The 15569-nt window shown below is 44.2% G+C and overlaps 2 protein-coding genes across 3 annotated transcripts; both read left to right on the top strand.

The window, feature by feature from the left end:
* The first annotated feature begins 1111 nt into the window (after nucleotides 1-1111).
* myct1b (myc target 1b) lies at nucleotides 1112-3482 on the top strand. The gene is made up of 2 exons (XM_068339074.1): nucleotides 1112-1208; nucleotides 2141-3482. The coding sequence occupies exons 1-2, from the start codon at nucleotides 1154-1156 to the stop codon at nucleotides 2638-2640; spliced, it is 555 nt and encodes a 184-aa protein (XP_068195175.1). The 5' UTR covers nucleotides 1112-1153; the 3' UTR covers nucleotides 2641-3482.
* Nucleotides 3483-3869: 387 nt separating this feature from the next.
* tulp4b (TUB like protein 4b) lies at nucleotides 3870-15499 on the top strand. Of its 2 annotated transcripts, none has more exons than XM_068339021.1 (16): nucleotides 3870-4099; nucleotides 4602-4862; nucleotides 6099-6368; nucleotides 6584-6712; nucleotides 6790-6951; nucleotides 7023-7200; nucleotides 7277-7384; nucleotides 7457-7623; nucleotides 8355-8579; nucleotides 8652-8886; nucleotides 9004-9145; nucleotides 9235-9379; nucleotides 9485-9578; nucleotides 9657-9800; nucleotides 9893-13146; nucleotides 13548-15499. In XM_068339021.1, the coding sequence occupies exons 2-16, from the start codon at nucleotides 4845-4847 to the stop codon at nucleotides 13662-13664; spliced, it is 5388 nt and encodes a 1795-aa protein (XP_068195122.1). In that variant the 5' UTR covers nucleotides 3870-4099; nucleotides 4602-4844; the 3' UTR covers nucleotides 13665-15499. The 2 variants fall into 2 exon arrangements, with proteins under 2 accessions (XP_068195122.1, XP_068195121.1); XM_068339020.1 differs by having other exon boundaries at nucleotides 3870-4206.
* Nucleotides 15500-15569: the final 70 nt, after the last annotated feature.

The raw sequence follows: 15569 nt of genomic DNA, 5'->3' as shown, positions 1-15569 counted from the left end.
TCCCTGTTTTTCTTTGTTTTTTTGTTTTTGTCATGTAAAAAAAATAATACATCCATTATCTATATATTTATTCTTTGTTGTTTCCATGGAAACTTTATTCATAATTTGAAGGGGCAGTCATGTTGTAGCAGATCTGCCAACCCCCAACTGTAGCTTCAAACTTTACACAAATTAACTTTATTATGGTTTTATTATGTTTCCATGGAAACAGGGTTATGATGGATCTTTGGGGTGGTCATCTTACAAATGATAAATTCTGGCTTTGACAAACTTTATACATGCATTGACTTTTACTTGTATTTGCTGGGATTATAGTCTGATTTTAGTTTGAACGGTTTCCATGGAAACGTGTTGTTTTAAGCGATTGAAGGTTGATGAGGTCATCAATTGCATATCTATCAAACGACACATACCAGGTCAGAGGTATATCAACAATGATAGAAAAAAAAACACAATTATTTTACAAAACCAAGGTGTTTTCGTGCCGACGTTTCTGAATTTCCCATCAATTTCAAACAAAGCAAAAAATTTTGTAGTTCCTGTTTACCGATAATTAACTTTACTGCCGGTACATCAGCGCCACCTGCTGGAATCCTCTCAAAGTCCTTTTTCCTCTTATGAACCTCTCTCAGGGCCTCTTGACTTAGGCTTTGACAAAAGGGTAAATCCTTCTCTTGTGACAGTAATAATGTGTTTTCATATTTAAATGCCTGTCATCAGGTTTTGGAGCAGAAGTGAAGCGGGAACAGATCAACAATAGAAGGAAATCCCCACAGAAACTCTGAAACTCGATTGTCTGCAGACTCCATAGATGCAGATTACTCCAGTTCAGCGTTAGACACCTTATTTTAATCTTTTTGAATTAATTTCATTCAACCACATCAAGCAAAATAATGAGTTTTCCAACCGGAGGAGAGAACGATAAAGCCATTGTTATAAAGTATTGATCCTGAGGAAATGATGCAAAAGGAAGCAGCCCTGCTTCCACCAGTGCAATGTCCCACACAGATAAGCAATGCTCTTGCTAATTTTAAAGCCTCGGAAGGGAAGGAAGCATGACAGCCAAGTTTCCGCTAAAACCAAAGAGAAAAAAAGCCCGTCCTGGAAAAAGCTCAGTCAGTTAGTCAGGGTGGAACCCAACATCAGTGGAATTATGGCTCATAATGAAACACATCCACTTCTGGAGATACTAAAGTCTTTTAATCATGGTAAGCGATTCAGATTTTCGTTTCTCATGATAGTCAGTTTTCATTTCCAGGCTTCTTTAACTGTAAACAGCAAATTCCATTTTCATATTATTGGTTTATTATTTCCACATTGGAAAACCGACAAATATGCTTTCGCTAAATTTTCTCAGCCTCTTTTAGATGGAAAATGAAGTTAAAAAACAAAATGTTGCAACTTTCAAAGTGAAATATAGAATCAAACACATTTTAAGCATAAAATTCGACGAAAATCCTCATGTTTTTCAGTATTTCATTTAAAATGTTCCTTCTCTCCATTCCAATCTTACAATTTTGTTGTACCATTGAATGATGACAATAAAAGCTTCTTAATCTGAATCTTAATCTTAAGTGAAATGTATTCAAATTTTCAAATATTCAGCTGATATTTTTTACATTTCACTTATTTTTTCACCTTTTCCACCTATCATCTTTGTGTTTTTTGTCATATAAAGCATTACTGACAGAAATTTTCTTCCAAATTTGCTTTATTTCTTTAAGAGATAAAAAAATTGACTCAAGAACAGCATGAGAATAAAATGGAAAAAGTTCTTTTTCATGCCTCATCAGTGCAAGGTCTGTTAAATAAGAACTGGGACTAGAGTCGGCCCACTCACAGGTATGATGTAAGACTTTATTCAACAGCGTTCCCAGTATAGCAGCAGGCAGCAGAGAAGAAATCAACAGAAATAACATAAGTTCCAGAAACAAATATAAGAGTAACTGTAACTGGTTGATTTAATTCTGTGTAAAAAAAATAATTTCTACATTCAGAGGAAAAAATCTAATTCTAAGATCAGCTCAATTCATCCTCCCTCAACGTCCAGGGGTGCATCCAGAAGGGGGATTCAGGGTGCCCCTTCTTGTCCCTTTCTTTCCGTCTCTTCACCTTTCCTGACTCGGTTCTCCCGTTCCAGGCGACATGATTCTGGCCTTCTGCCTGTCTGTGCTGGTGGGGCTCCTACTGGGAGCTCTGGTGTACGTTCTCCTGACCTGGGCGTCCCGGCGCCAGGCCACCGCCAGGATCACCAGGCGCTCCAAAAAGAGGTCGGGCCGTTCCCAAACACACGACCTCCTGGGCAACCAGATGGGCCTCTACCGGAGCACCTTTCTCAGCGTCTACCGACAGCCGTCCCTGGAGCCGGTGGGGCCCCTGGGGAGTAAACCCGGATTGGAAACCTCCACCTTTCGCCCAACGCCCAAGAGGAGCAGGGCCGGCCTGGACATGGGGGAGGACACTCAGGTGGCCCCGCCCGACGATACGGCAGCGTCAAACTCCGATTCGACCTCTCTGGTGCCGAACAAGAGGCACTCCTTCTGGTTGGGCAACAACGGACTTAAAGGTTTCCTCCCGTCGCAGACTCCGCCTCCTGCATACGACAGCATCATCCGTGCGTTTGAGGAGACCTGCACCTGAGCCGGCCCACGCAAACACAACAAGAACTGAAAAGCATTGTGGGATTGCAAAAGACTCTCTGCCTATTTCCTGGTCTTCATTAAGGGTAAAACGCTCATAAATGCACCAACCCTGGGGGGGCTGGTGCAAAATCTGAACGCAGTCCTGCCAACTAATAATATCCTCTACCACGGGGGTTATACTCTCATGTCTTTGTTGGTTTGTTTGTTTGTTTCTTTGAAAATTCAACACAAAAAAAACACCTGATGGATTTTTATGAAACTTCATGGGAAAGGAGGAAACCTTTAATTTTCCAGTGGATCGAAATAAATAGGCGGATCTAGGATGATTTGTCACTTCCTGTGACTTTTCCAGACGTTCTCATGACATGGAAGCTTCATTTGGTTATTTCAGTAACTGGAATTTGGATTCAATTGAGTGAAAGTGACTGTTATTTTCATAATTAATCAATAAACATTTCACAATTTGCTCAAATAGTTTACAGCCAACTGACCAGTCAAAGGGGTGGTGATGTTTGTGACCTTTGCAGAGGCGTCTCATGACCCACAATGAGGTCCACATGTCGGGCTGGTTCCTGTCTGATCACACGATTATGATCAATAAAGAGTTAGGGTTATTTTTAAAAGATGATTTATTTTGTGTAAAAGTGAAATCAGTTTATTTGTGAGCGGTGAATAAATGCTGTAAACGGAAGCTGTTCTACTGACCAAAAATTGAGAATAATCATTATTTAAAACTGTTCAAATAAGAAATTGTCAATTTAAAAAAATAATAAAATAAAGAAATAAAAGTGAAGAGATCAAGTTAGTTTAACTGGGTTTGGGTTTGCTGGTGTTGCACTTTTTGGTTTGTGATTAAACAAACATTTGAAAAGAAACATTAGATGACTATTGTTATTTATTAGTAGTATTATTATTATCTCTAATATGTAAAAAAAAAAGTGGAAAGAGTAATACCGTATTTCTGCAAATTCACAAGAACACAGTAATAAACTTGATTTACGCAATAAACCTTAACAATGACGTCATCATAACGCCTAAGGACTGAACTGAAGATAATGATAAATAACACACGTCACATTAAGGTCAGAAACGTCACCCTGCATTAGAAAGAGTCGCCGTTCGGTTGCCATTATGACAGAAACCCCCTTTAGGGAGAAGCTTCCAGATGATTCAGGTCGACTTTGGACTAAACTCCATCCTGGAATGTGGGGTTTTGTTTTTTTTTAACATCAGATCGCACATATGAACCACGATCGATTATTGATAGACGTATTGACGTATTGTTCTATTGTTTCTTACCTGGACGTGAAGTTCGGGTCTGTTTTTCCGTGTTACCGGCCTCATGGCAACCCGAGTTAAAGCCACAACCCCGAAGTGCGCCAGCGGAGCAGCGCCTGGCAACACGACCGCACTGAGCGCCGACTGCGTCTGGATTAGCGGCGTTACGGAGGTGTCAGGTGCGTCCTGCTGCATTTCAACGCTCATCCGCATCATATTTGATGAAGGCTCCTGCTCGTCTTCCTCTGCAGCTCTTCGCTCTCGTCAGATCCATTTGTGCTGGGAGGTGATGTGAATAAAAAAATAAATAAATAAATTAAAAAAAAAAAAGAACTGATGGAGACCTCCACAGAGGAGAGGATCTGTTTTATACTTAACGCTTCAGGTTGAATTAATTTTTAATTCTACAGCTGGAGACGTTTAACGGTGTTCACCATGTAGGAACTGTTTCACTTCATTCTGGCTGGCTGATCTGTGTTTGACGTAAAATAGGAAGACTGTATCAGTACCCATGGAGACGGAGAGAGCTCTGGTCTCCAATGCAGTGTTCCTGTTGCATTGATAGGAGGGGGGGGGGGAGAAACATGTTTATGCACTGAAAGGCTATTTAAAGGCAGATCCACCTCTCTTCCTCTTTACTTGTTGAATAATTTTATTTTTTTCCCCTCTTCTTCGCTGCAGGATTACACAACTCTCTCCAGCAGACATGGGGTGGACCCACCGTTCTCCAAGACCTCCACCTTACTGAAGGTGTAGAGCTGCTGGATTCACGCAAATGCAGAGGTGGACAACGTCTATCTGTATGATGCGTTTTACTTCCCCTTAGAATGTGCCGGAGGCATCGAGAGCAGAGCGGCCATCACCCTTCTGAGCTTCATCTGCATGGAAATATGGACACCTTCAATGGAGGATTCTTAACTCAACATGCCCAGGAACTATGAGGTACGTTTCTCTGCTTTTGTTTCTTGAGGTATTATTACCCTGTAATGACTGTTTATCAGTGAGAAGAAAGGGTTTGAACATCATGGGCATTTCAGCTCGATGAAGTCATCGATTGCTTCATCGCAACCAAGGCAAGGCGATGCCATCGGGATCTGCCTCATGTCAAAGTAACATCACCTGATTGGTCGACCCTTTAAATCCCATCCTACATCAGGAGTTTATGATTGATCAGCTAAAAGGTGGAGGATCTAGATCTGATTCTGGTCTGGATGGAGCTTCTGAGCTCCACAGGTATATAAATCCCTTCACGATGCTGAACCTGCATTGTTAACTACCTGTAGGGGGCAGTGTCCTAACAGACTTCTTTCACGTAGAGTTTAAATCTAAGAAATCTGGAGCAATAAAGAACTAAATGTAATCCAGAATCCATATCAAGATCCAGATCCAGGTGACAGTAAAAGAAATTAGACGACGGGGTAAGATCAGTCGATACTCAACCCGAGCTGCAAACATTTCCTTTGAGCTGCGGAACAGAATGTATTGACATGTCTCTAATTCTTTCATTCAGTTTGTGAAGCTGTACAAATAAATCCGACAGACTGGAGTGATGATGTCACCTGGAGCTGCTCCACAGACTGTGATTAACAGAACAGCGAGAACATTCTGAGCAGCAGTCGTGGTGGTTTTACTAGTAGGAGGGCACGAGTAGTGATTCACTGTGTTCCCTCACAGGAAGCTCGTCCTGATGGATCAGCTCGAGAAGCAAAGGAGCCATTGTTTCAGCCTCTGGTGCATTTTGTCCAGAGTCGTGAGGCGGAGCTCGTAGGTGTCATGTGACCGCGTTGATTGTATAGAAGTTATATTATCATCTCCAACACAAAAACATCTTGTCGGATTTTAAGGAAACTTGGTAGGATGGTTGGATGAGAAAGAACACTTTAAATCTTGTGATCTAGAGTCACGTGATGTTCTGACTGTTGGTTTATCATTTTAGGTGGAGGCTGATGGTTTCCTGTCCTCCACCAGTTGACCTTCTGAAGCTGTTTGATAATTTCACAAAAATATCTATTTGGTAGCCGACAGTTAAGATCGTATTGGACTGTCTTCCTTACCACATGGCCCAGTAATAAACTTTAACCTCAGAATGAGGAAACTTTAACTTCAATGGTCACAGACGAATTGGGTTTTAAGGTGAACGAAGCTGAACAATGTCTGTTCTTCTGCTTCACCTCTCAGCCTGGTCAATCAGTAGGGATGTTGGCTGCCGTGGAACATGGTCCCATCCTCTGCAGCGACTCCAACATCCTCTGCCTTTCGTGGAAAGGACGAGTTCCCAAGAGCGAAAAGGACAAGCCGGTGTGCCGGAGACGGTACTACGAGGAGGGCTGGCTCGCCACTGGGAACGGGAGAGGAGTCGTTGGGGTGACGTTCACGTCGAGTCACTGCAGGAGGGACAGAACCACACCTCAGAGAATCAACTTCAACCTCCGAGGACACAATAGCGAGGTGGGTAGAGGATTAGGTTGAAGGTCCGGTCCCTGAAAGCTTTTTGACAAACTTGACATGGACTTTTGACCAACAACAATGTTGGATTCATGAAATATCATTGGTTTGTTCTCTTAAAAAAAATGAATGAGTATAAAGATTAGGAAAATATAGTCTAGGTGTTGAGGTTCTCTCTCAACTTACTTGTTGTAAGCAGTATTGTTGGACTTTTGCAGGTTGTCTTGGTGCGTTGGAATGAACCCTTTCAGAAGTTGGCCACCTGTGACATGGAGGGAGGAATCTTTGTCTGGATCCAGTATGAAGGGAGATGGTCTGTGGAGCTGGTGAACGACAGAGGAGCACAGGTAAGTATGGTGTCGACTCAGATGCCTCCGAAATGTGGAATTTACATCAGAAACATTCATTCCATCATCTTTTCCAGGTAAGCGACTTTACCTGGTCACATGATGGCACTCAAGCGCTCATCGCGTACCGGGACGGCTTTGTGCTAGTCGGTTCAGTCAGTGGACAAAGACACTGGTCCTCCGAGATCAACCTGGAGAGTCAAATCACCTGTGGCATCTGGACGCCTGATGACCAACAGGTACCGTTTTTATTCATCAATGACTTTTTGTGTTATTTAATCCATTAACACTAACCTAAGTGGTCTTCCAGGTCTTGTTTGGGACGGCAGATGGTCAGGTGATAGTGATGGACTGTCATGGACGAATGCTCGCCCATGTCCTGTTACACGAGTCGGACGGCATTGTGAGCATGTCCTGGAACTGCCCTGACTTCCTGGTGGAGGACAGCACAGAGAGCGACACCGACTCCGACGACGTGCTGCCTTTAGGTACATGCCATGCCCGTACAACAGCTCGCTACCTTCTTCCAGCGGTGGAAAGCTAACTTATTTCTTTTCTTCCAAGTGCGGCGAGTCAAGCCTTTGTTGACGGTCACCTTCTTATCAGGAGATATCAGCTTGATGAACAACTATGACGATCTCTCTCCTGCTGTGATTCGCTCAGGGCTGAAAGGTATTAAAATCCCAGTTTTGCTAATGACTGTGTTGATCGTACGACCACAACTTGTTGTCCGTTCCCGTGCAGATGTGGAGGCCCAGTGGTGCTCCCAGGGAGACCTGCTGGCCGTGGCCGGCATGGAGCGACACGGACTTCCTGCGGAGTCTGCCTGCGCCTCCATCATGAGGAATGCTCTTGTTAAGTTCTATAACGTCCAAGGAGAACACATCTACACTTTGGAAACACCGGCACAGGTGAGATGAGATGAGTTACACTTTGGAAACACAGGTCCAGATGAGATGAAATGAAAGGAGATATGAGATGAGGTGAAATGTAAGGAGATGAGATGATGAGATGAAGTTAGATGGGGTTAAATAAGAGGGGGTGAGATGAAATGAGATGATGAGATGAGATGAGATACACTTTGGAAACACAGGCCAAGATGTGATGAAATGAGATGAAATGAGCTAATAAGATGATGAGGTGCGGCGACATGAGAATGAGATGAGACAAGAAGAAATGAGATGAGAAGAAATGAGATAAAATTAGATGAGGAGAAGAGATGAGATACACTTTGGAAACACTGAAAGGTTACATGGGATGAGATAATGAGATGAAATGAGATGAGATAAAATTTGGTAACACTGACAAGGGTTACATGAGATGTAACTCTCAAATCACCAACAAAGATGAGATGAGATACATGATTTATTAATTCACACCTATAGCTCATGACTTTTTCACAAAAATCTCCTTGTCATTCTGCCCTCTTACAAAGGTAACAGAAATGTAAGTAAATCCTGGACCTACTGCAAAATCTACTCAATGCTTTTCTTGTCTTTTTTTGGGCTCTAAATCAATTTCTTGACAAAATTGAATCAAATCCAACACAACTGCTTGAGACGATAGACAGACCATCAGGATCTGATCACATTAATTCCTTTGACTTCACGGGGAGCTGACGGTTGATTGAACTGTTTTCCAGAGACCCATCACCACCATTTGTTGGGGTCACAGGGACTCTCGCCTGTTTCTGGCGTGTGGACCAGCGTTGTACGTGGTGCGCGTGGAGCACCGGGTGGCCAGCCTCCAGCTCCTCTGCCAACAAGGAATCGCCAGCGCCCTTCGAGAGGAGAAGGACGTGGGCAAACTGAACATGCCCTCGTTGCTCTGCTCCTATGTCACCAGCGCTTTCATACCCACCATCAAGGTGCACCAACCTCCATTACTAGTCTTTATCTCCTCATTGCTGTTATGTGATTAACTTTCTTCTTTGTTTTAGCCCCCAATCCCTGACCCCAACAACATCCGGGACTTTGTCAGCTACCCTACAGCTGGGAACGAGAGGCTCCACTGCACCATGAAGCGAGCAGAGGACAGCCCCGAGGCCGGCGGACCCTGTTACACTCTGTACCTCGAATATTTAGGAGGACTGGTGCCGATTCTCAAAGGAAGGCGCATTAGTAAACTTCGACCCGAGTTTGTCATTATGGATCCAAAAACGGACAGCAAAGCAGGTGGGCCACCTGGGTCTGACAGGGGTGGTCCAGAACCCTTTCCACAGGAAGGCACTCAGTATAAGCCAGAGAGGCCAGAGGTCTTGGCTCAAACCTGTTCTGTTTTTGTCTGTCCAGAGGAGCTGTGTGTGAACCCCATGATCTCATACACTGACAGCTGTAACTGCTCAGATTCCAGCGACATCGAGCTGAGCGATGAGTGGGTAGGGAAGAAGTCACCGAAGTTATCCCGAGGAAACAGGTCTTCCCATCACTACATGTCAGACATTATTTAACCTTTACCCAAAATTTCAGATATTTTTGTTTTACAATGTTAATTAATTCCATAAGTACTTGATAAATTTTAAGGATGAACATGGAATCCCGAAAATCTCCCAAACTTTCACGCGCCAATCAGGAAGGCCAACGGTCGCCGCGGTTGCCAACAAAGAAGCCTGCAGTTCGTTCTCCTAGTCTGACGCGTCGAGAGTTTTTGATGGATGGGATCACAGAGGTAGGAGTCAGCATTATTGGGAGCGTGTACCTTTAATACCCTGTATTCTAGGCTGACTTGATTCTTGACTAACTAGTTTTTACTTCTATCTACTCTGCTTCAAAGCACAACTACCTCGCTCAAGTCACATCCAACATTTGGGGGACAAAGTTCAAAATTGTCGGACTTGCCTCTTTTCTCCCTGCCAACCTGGGTGCAGGTAAAAATTGCGGAAGTTACAGATACACATCACACGGAATATTTTGTTTACACACCATGACTTTCTTTTATGTTCCAGTCATCTATAAGACAAGTTTGCTTCATCTGCAACCAAGACAGATGACAATCTACCTGCCAGAAGTGCGGAAGATTTCTCATGACTTCATGAGCCTTCCTGTGTTCAACCCCAACGTGTTCAGTGAGGATGAAGACGATTTGCCGGGTATAAATGAATAATATATATGTACGCAATATTCGCAATTCAGAAAAAGTGTTAAATTCTTTTTAACGGTTCTCCTTGGTGTTTTTATAAAGTGATGGGTCCGTCTGGAGTGGCAGGAGACAATCCCCCCTGTACAGTCAACATTCCCATTGCTCCAATCCATAGCCCGGCTCAAGCCATGAGTCCGACTCAGAGTATTGGTCTGGTTCAGTCTCTTCTGGCCAATCAGAATATCCAGCTGGATGTTCTGACCAACCCAACGGCCACGGCAGCAGCTGCAGCGGCAGCAGCTGCAGCTTCAGCTGCTTCAGTTCCCGTCACTGATCACAGCCAAGATGCATCACCCTACCCGGTGCCAACTCGATACTCAAGTCCCGGTCAAGTGATCTTCAATGGGATGGAAATGGGTCCCCTTCTTCCTGGTACTCTTCCTCCTCCACCTCACCACCTCCCACCGCAGCCTCACCCACAGAGGTCACATTCACAGCAGCCTCGCCAACAGCAATCCAAACAGTTGGGACAAATGCAAACACAACAACAGCAGAAAATGCATCATCATCAACAACAGCAGCAGCAGCAGCAGCATCACCAGGCCCAATCGCAGCCACAGCAACAGCTACAGCAGCTGCACCACCAGCAACTGCAACATCAGCAACACCAGGTTCAGCAACACCAACAAATGCAACAAAACCAACTGCAAGTGACGCCACAGAACCTTCAGCACCAACATCAGATCCAGCAACAGCAGCAACAGATGCAGCTGCAGCACGAACACATGCAGCAGCAGCAGCAGCAGATGCAGCAGCAGCAGCAGCAAATCCGCCAACAGATCCAGGAGATGAGGCAGCAGCAGCAGCAACTTCAGCAACAGCACCAACAGATCCAGCAGCAGCATCAACAAATGCAGAGGCAGCATCAACAGATGCAGCAGCAACTGAAGATGCAGATGTCGCTGCCGCCTCCTCCAACCGGCTACCCAACCATTTCTTTACAGCAAATTCATCTACTGCCTCAGATTCCTCCCCCTACCACAGAACCAGGGCTCAGCAGGGGAGACCATGGACATACCCTGAAGCCAAGTCTGCCAAGAACTTTGCCTCCTTTCGCTGACATGGAAGGGTCTATAGAAATACAAATGAGGAAGGTCAATCCACCTCCTCCCTACCCAGGCACTATAGTATCTGCGGCGCAAGCCACGGCTGCCACCACGCCTCAAACCCTTGTCACGAACTGTGACAGCCCGAGTGTCCTGGCACCAGCACCCTGCCTCAAGAAGGATGAATTTTTGCTTCATCCAGTCACCTTGCAATACCCAACCCCTCTGGGGTACGAAAGGATCACGACCTTTGACAGTAGTGGGAATGTGGAGGAGGTTTGCCGGCCACGCAGGCGTGTCATTCGCAACCAAAACGCGTATGCTGTCCATGGCTCGGCCACGCTCAAAGTCACTTCCTCTGAGAATAAAAAAATCCAGCTTCCTTACAGTTCAGCAACACTGAGTCGTCTCTCGGTCCCTCGGTACTCCATACCGAGCGGAGACCCTCCTCCTTACCCTGATCCGGCCAATCAAGTAAGCGCGACGCTTCCTCCTCCCCAGAGAATTGATAACACTCTGATTCATGCTACGCTACGACGTGAACGGAGGGACATGGGGCTTAAAGTGCCGCAGATGATGGAAAGCTCCAGAACCCTTCCTTCAAAAGCTAAAATAAATAGCGCATTAGCTCTTACCTACCAGCAGAGGGTGCCCACTGCTTTGTACACATGCACGCAGTGCAGCAGTAACAGCAGTAGCACCAGTGTCAGTGTCACTGGTGGTGGAACTACCAGTAGCGGCATTGCTGGAGGTACAGTGGTGAGGCAGGACTTCCCACCAGGGAAGGGAGCCCATCACAGCACCATCATCGTGCACTCAAAAGGAGCCTCATCCCTGGCTTCGCAGTCGTCTTACAGTCTTCTAGGTGCTATCGATAACAGTAGAGACAGAACGGTGTACGTGAACTCTGCCTTTACAGAAGACGAGACTTTAAATCAACAGTGTCACCTTGAAAAGCGTCAGCTGGCTCTCGGAGATGTTAGCTTGACAGTTAAACACCCCCCGCCTTACCAGTGGGACGCCTCCACGACGGAGGAGTTCTGGCTGACCCCAGAACAAACCATGATAGCTCCTCCACCTCATAAACCGCCGCCACTCATCATTAGTCAAACTCAGCATTTGGACATGACTCGCCTGCCATTTGTCCTCACAACCAAACCTCCCAGCAGTCCGAGCACGAGCACTCTTACCTTCCCATCAGGGTACCAGATATCGCTCTCGCCTTTTCCTCCAGGCGTGGGTCACAGCGGTCCTGCACTCCAGACTCTACAAACCCCTCCACAGCAGTGCTCTCCAAATGAGGTGGTTGCCTCTGTTCCTTTCGCTCAGCAAGACCCCAACTTGGTGTTGCCTCCTGGATATCCTCCAAATCTAGCTAACTTGGCTTGTTGCCCCCTCCCTCCAATGTATCCTGGCGCCAGCTCGTGTGCTGGGCTTCAGCTTCACCCTGTCAACCTTCATCCTTGGAACCCTTACCCCTGTCCACCTCCCATGCAAGACCCTCCGGCACCCCCTCTCCCCACTAAGACACACCAGATTTTAGAGAAGCCAATTCTGTCCCCACCTCCTCCTACTGCACCACCTCCCCCACCGCCTCTCCCTCCTCCACTTCCACCAACTGAGCCACCACCCAAAAGTGCCACAGATGATCTAGCGGAGTCTGCCAACAACTTTCCTGAGCCATCTTCCCTGACTGAGAGCCCTGTGCAAGAGTCAGAACGCTTCAACAAAAAGAGCCGCAAAAGACTGGACAGCAGAGCCGAGGAGGCCAACATGTCCACCGTCTCTGAGGGCAAGTCCAGAAAGGAGGCACGTGGGCTATCTGACTTCAACTCCCTCATTTCAAGTCCGAGGCTTGGCAGCAGAGAGAAGAAGAAGCCCAAAGGCCAGAGAGAACAACTCAACAAAACCAAGAAGATGAGCAGGACCACAAATGAGTTCCAGGATAGCTCAGAGAGTGAGCCGGAGCTGTTCATAAGCGGCGATGAGCTCATGAACCAGAATCAGAGTAGTAAGAAGAGCTGGAAGAACAAGCGCAGCATGCGTATGGCTAGCGAGCTGGAGGAGATAAAGAGCCGAAAAGCAAACGAAAGGGAGGACCGCAGTTTGGGAAGTCAGGGCTTTGTCTATGTTATGGCCAACAAACAACCATTGTGGAACGAAGCCACCCAGGTCTACCAGCTGGACTTCGGAGGACGAGTCACACAGGAGTCAGCAAAGAACTTTCAGATCGAGCTGGATGGGAGACAGGTAATTATAAATTAGGCAGTTTCCCTTTTAGTCAATCAAAAAGGGGTATCTGCAATTTTTTGTACTCTGAATATCTCAAAGTTTTTGATAGTTGGTTCAATAAAACTTACAATTTCAATATCTCCCCTTGAGTTCTTGGAAATTAATTTGTTTCTGCACCAATTATAGATGTCAGGTTTCTGGTTGCCTCCATTCTTGTCAAGGCAGTATCTTGGGAATACTTCAATGGAATGTCTTCAAATTTGAAACAAAGGCTATCTTGAGCATCGTAGACTGATAAGATGTTGGTAGACCACATAGACCTCAAATAGAACCAAACAGTCACTATTTAGAAAGAGGGAAAAAAAATATTTGTGTTCCATAATACATACTTTGTAAAATCTTTTTTTTCTGTCTCTTAGGTGATGCAGTTTGGGCGAATTGATGGGAACGCTTATATCTTAGATTTCCAGTATCCTTTCTCAGCAGTGCAGGCATTTGCTGTTGCCTTGGCCAACGTGACTCAACGGCTGAAGTGAAACGGTTATTTTATGGGATTCAAAAGAACCTCGGTGTGTCAGGTTATCGGTGGGATGTGTTGTGGTTGTTCTTTCTAAAAAGAGAAGATGAATGTTCGAGTAGGTTGATGACTGACAATCCGCCTGTTGAAGGCCAAGACAGTCTAGATGTGTTATCATGGAGACTAAACCAGTTACTCCACCACCTCTAGTTCCTACATTGAATGTACTCCAGTTAGTTTCACAGGTTCAAATGGTATTTAACCAAGTAAAAAAAAGAATTCCTGGGTAAAAACAAATGGTAAAATATGTTGAGATGGTTTTAAAAAAGGAGTAAAAGGGTTTAGTACATCTCTAAACAATAGAAGACTTGATGTGTTACTTTTTCCTATATGTTTGTGGTGTTAGGTTTACTTAATTGTGAGGTATGGTCACCTTCAAGGCTGTAAATACATTGTGACAAAGCCATACCACACCTGATATAAAGACTGCACTATTTTGATTAAGTTCGAAAAGGGACACTTCACGGTAACTATCTGTCAACCCTGATAGAAAGTCAGGTCACATTTCTAAGTTCATAAATCATTTGTGGAGATTATCATTAAAAAGAGAACCAGAGTACGGGACAACTATACTCGAGTATCCAACAAATAAGGTTATATATAAACATATTAGCACACAAGAATCTATGTGCATATCAGGTGTTATTTTAACAATTTTAAAAAGAGCTCTTCGATGTAGCCTCAAAGCTAAATCCATCAGCTTGCATCCTGCTCAACGTCCAACTGACTTTCCATTGGCTTTGGGTCAGGAAGATGACAGTTTTTGAAAAAAACAATCCTCAATCAATTAAATTATTTTGTTCACTACATTTTTCTGTTAAATGTTTTCTACATTATATGAAGATTGACAAAGATATAATAGAAGAATATATTGATTCTGTAACTGAAACGTAAGACTTAACCATAGTTTAGTATGTTTTGTATTCGTGATACTTCTATGAAGTGGTGCAATGAACATAAAATCATATTTTTTTGACCCGATCGTTACAGAGTCAGAGCCAAAACAATCCAATCATTTTGTAAATATTCCTTTTCATTTCAGTTCTGAACCCCTTCGACGAGTCATTCATGTTCCCAGTGAGTTTACGTGCCAAATACATCGAAAATGACCAACACGTTTAACTTCAAGTTAACATGGAAGGTGGTGGACAATGGCCCCATCCCCACATTAATGCTGAGGTTCTCTCTTGGTTGGCTCTGTGTTGTTTTCAGTGGGTGTTTATGATGCTGCTACATCAGTAGTTCTGGAACAAGTGCTGCTTTAGATAAATAGAGCTTGTGTGAAATAACGCTGCATAGGGCCGGTGTTGTACTTGGAAACGCAAAGCTGCTCACGCTGTGTTTAGTAAGTGACTTCATTATTGGCTTGAAAAATTGTGCTTTTATGTTGCTAATTTTGGCAGTTTTGTACTCACCTTTGCTTTAACATGATACCAAGAGTTCTTGATGTTACACAAAAAAGAACAAGAAAATAAAGGTTCTCCAGAAGGAGGGAAATTCACGTAGATTTGGTGCTAATGTATAAAGAACCAACAGTGGAAAGGTTTGCACATTTGTCTTCTGCTAATCAAAGGTTATTTTAAAGAGTATAACAAGAAACTGTTTTGGGTCAGGGTGCAGGATGTTTAGTGAAAATGTTTTAATTCAATGCAGTAGTAGTGTGTTGGTGATCAACAATACTGCATATGAACTGTTGTTGACCTGATTTTTTTCTCTAATTTTGTGAAGGAGCAACTAAGATATGACCATATGTTCACATAGGATCTAATAGAATTTAAGATCAATAAAATACATTGTTCCAAATGGTTTTGTGTTGTGTTTTATTGATATCTTTTATTTTATATATACAGTATACTGTATATAT

This window comes from Antennarius striatus, chromosome 17 (assembly GCF_040054535.1).
Source record: "Antennarius striatus isolate MH-2024 chromosome 17, ASM4005453v1, whole genome shotgun sequence".
Classification (NCBI taxonomy): Eukaryota; Metazoa; Chordata; class Actinopteri; order Lophiiformes; family Antennariidae; genus Antennarius; species Antennarius striatus.
This window is presented reverse-complemented; position numbering and strand designations above follow the sequence as displayed.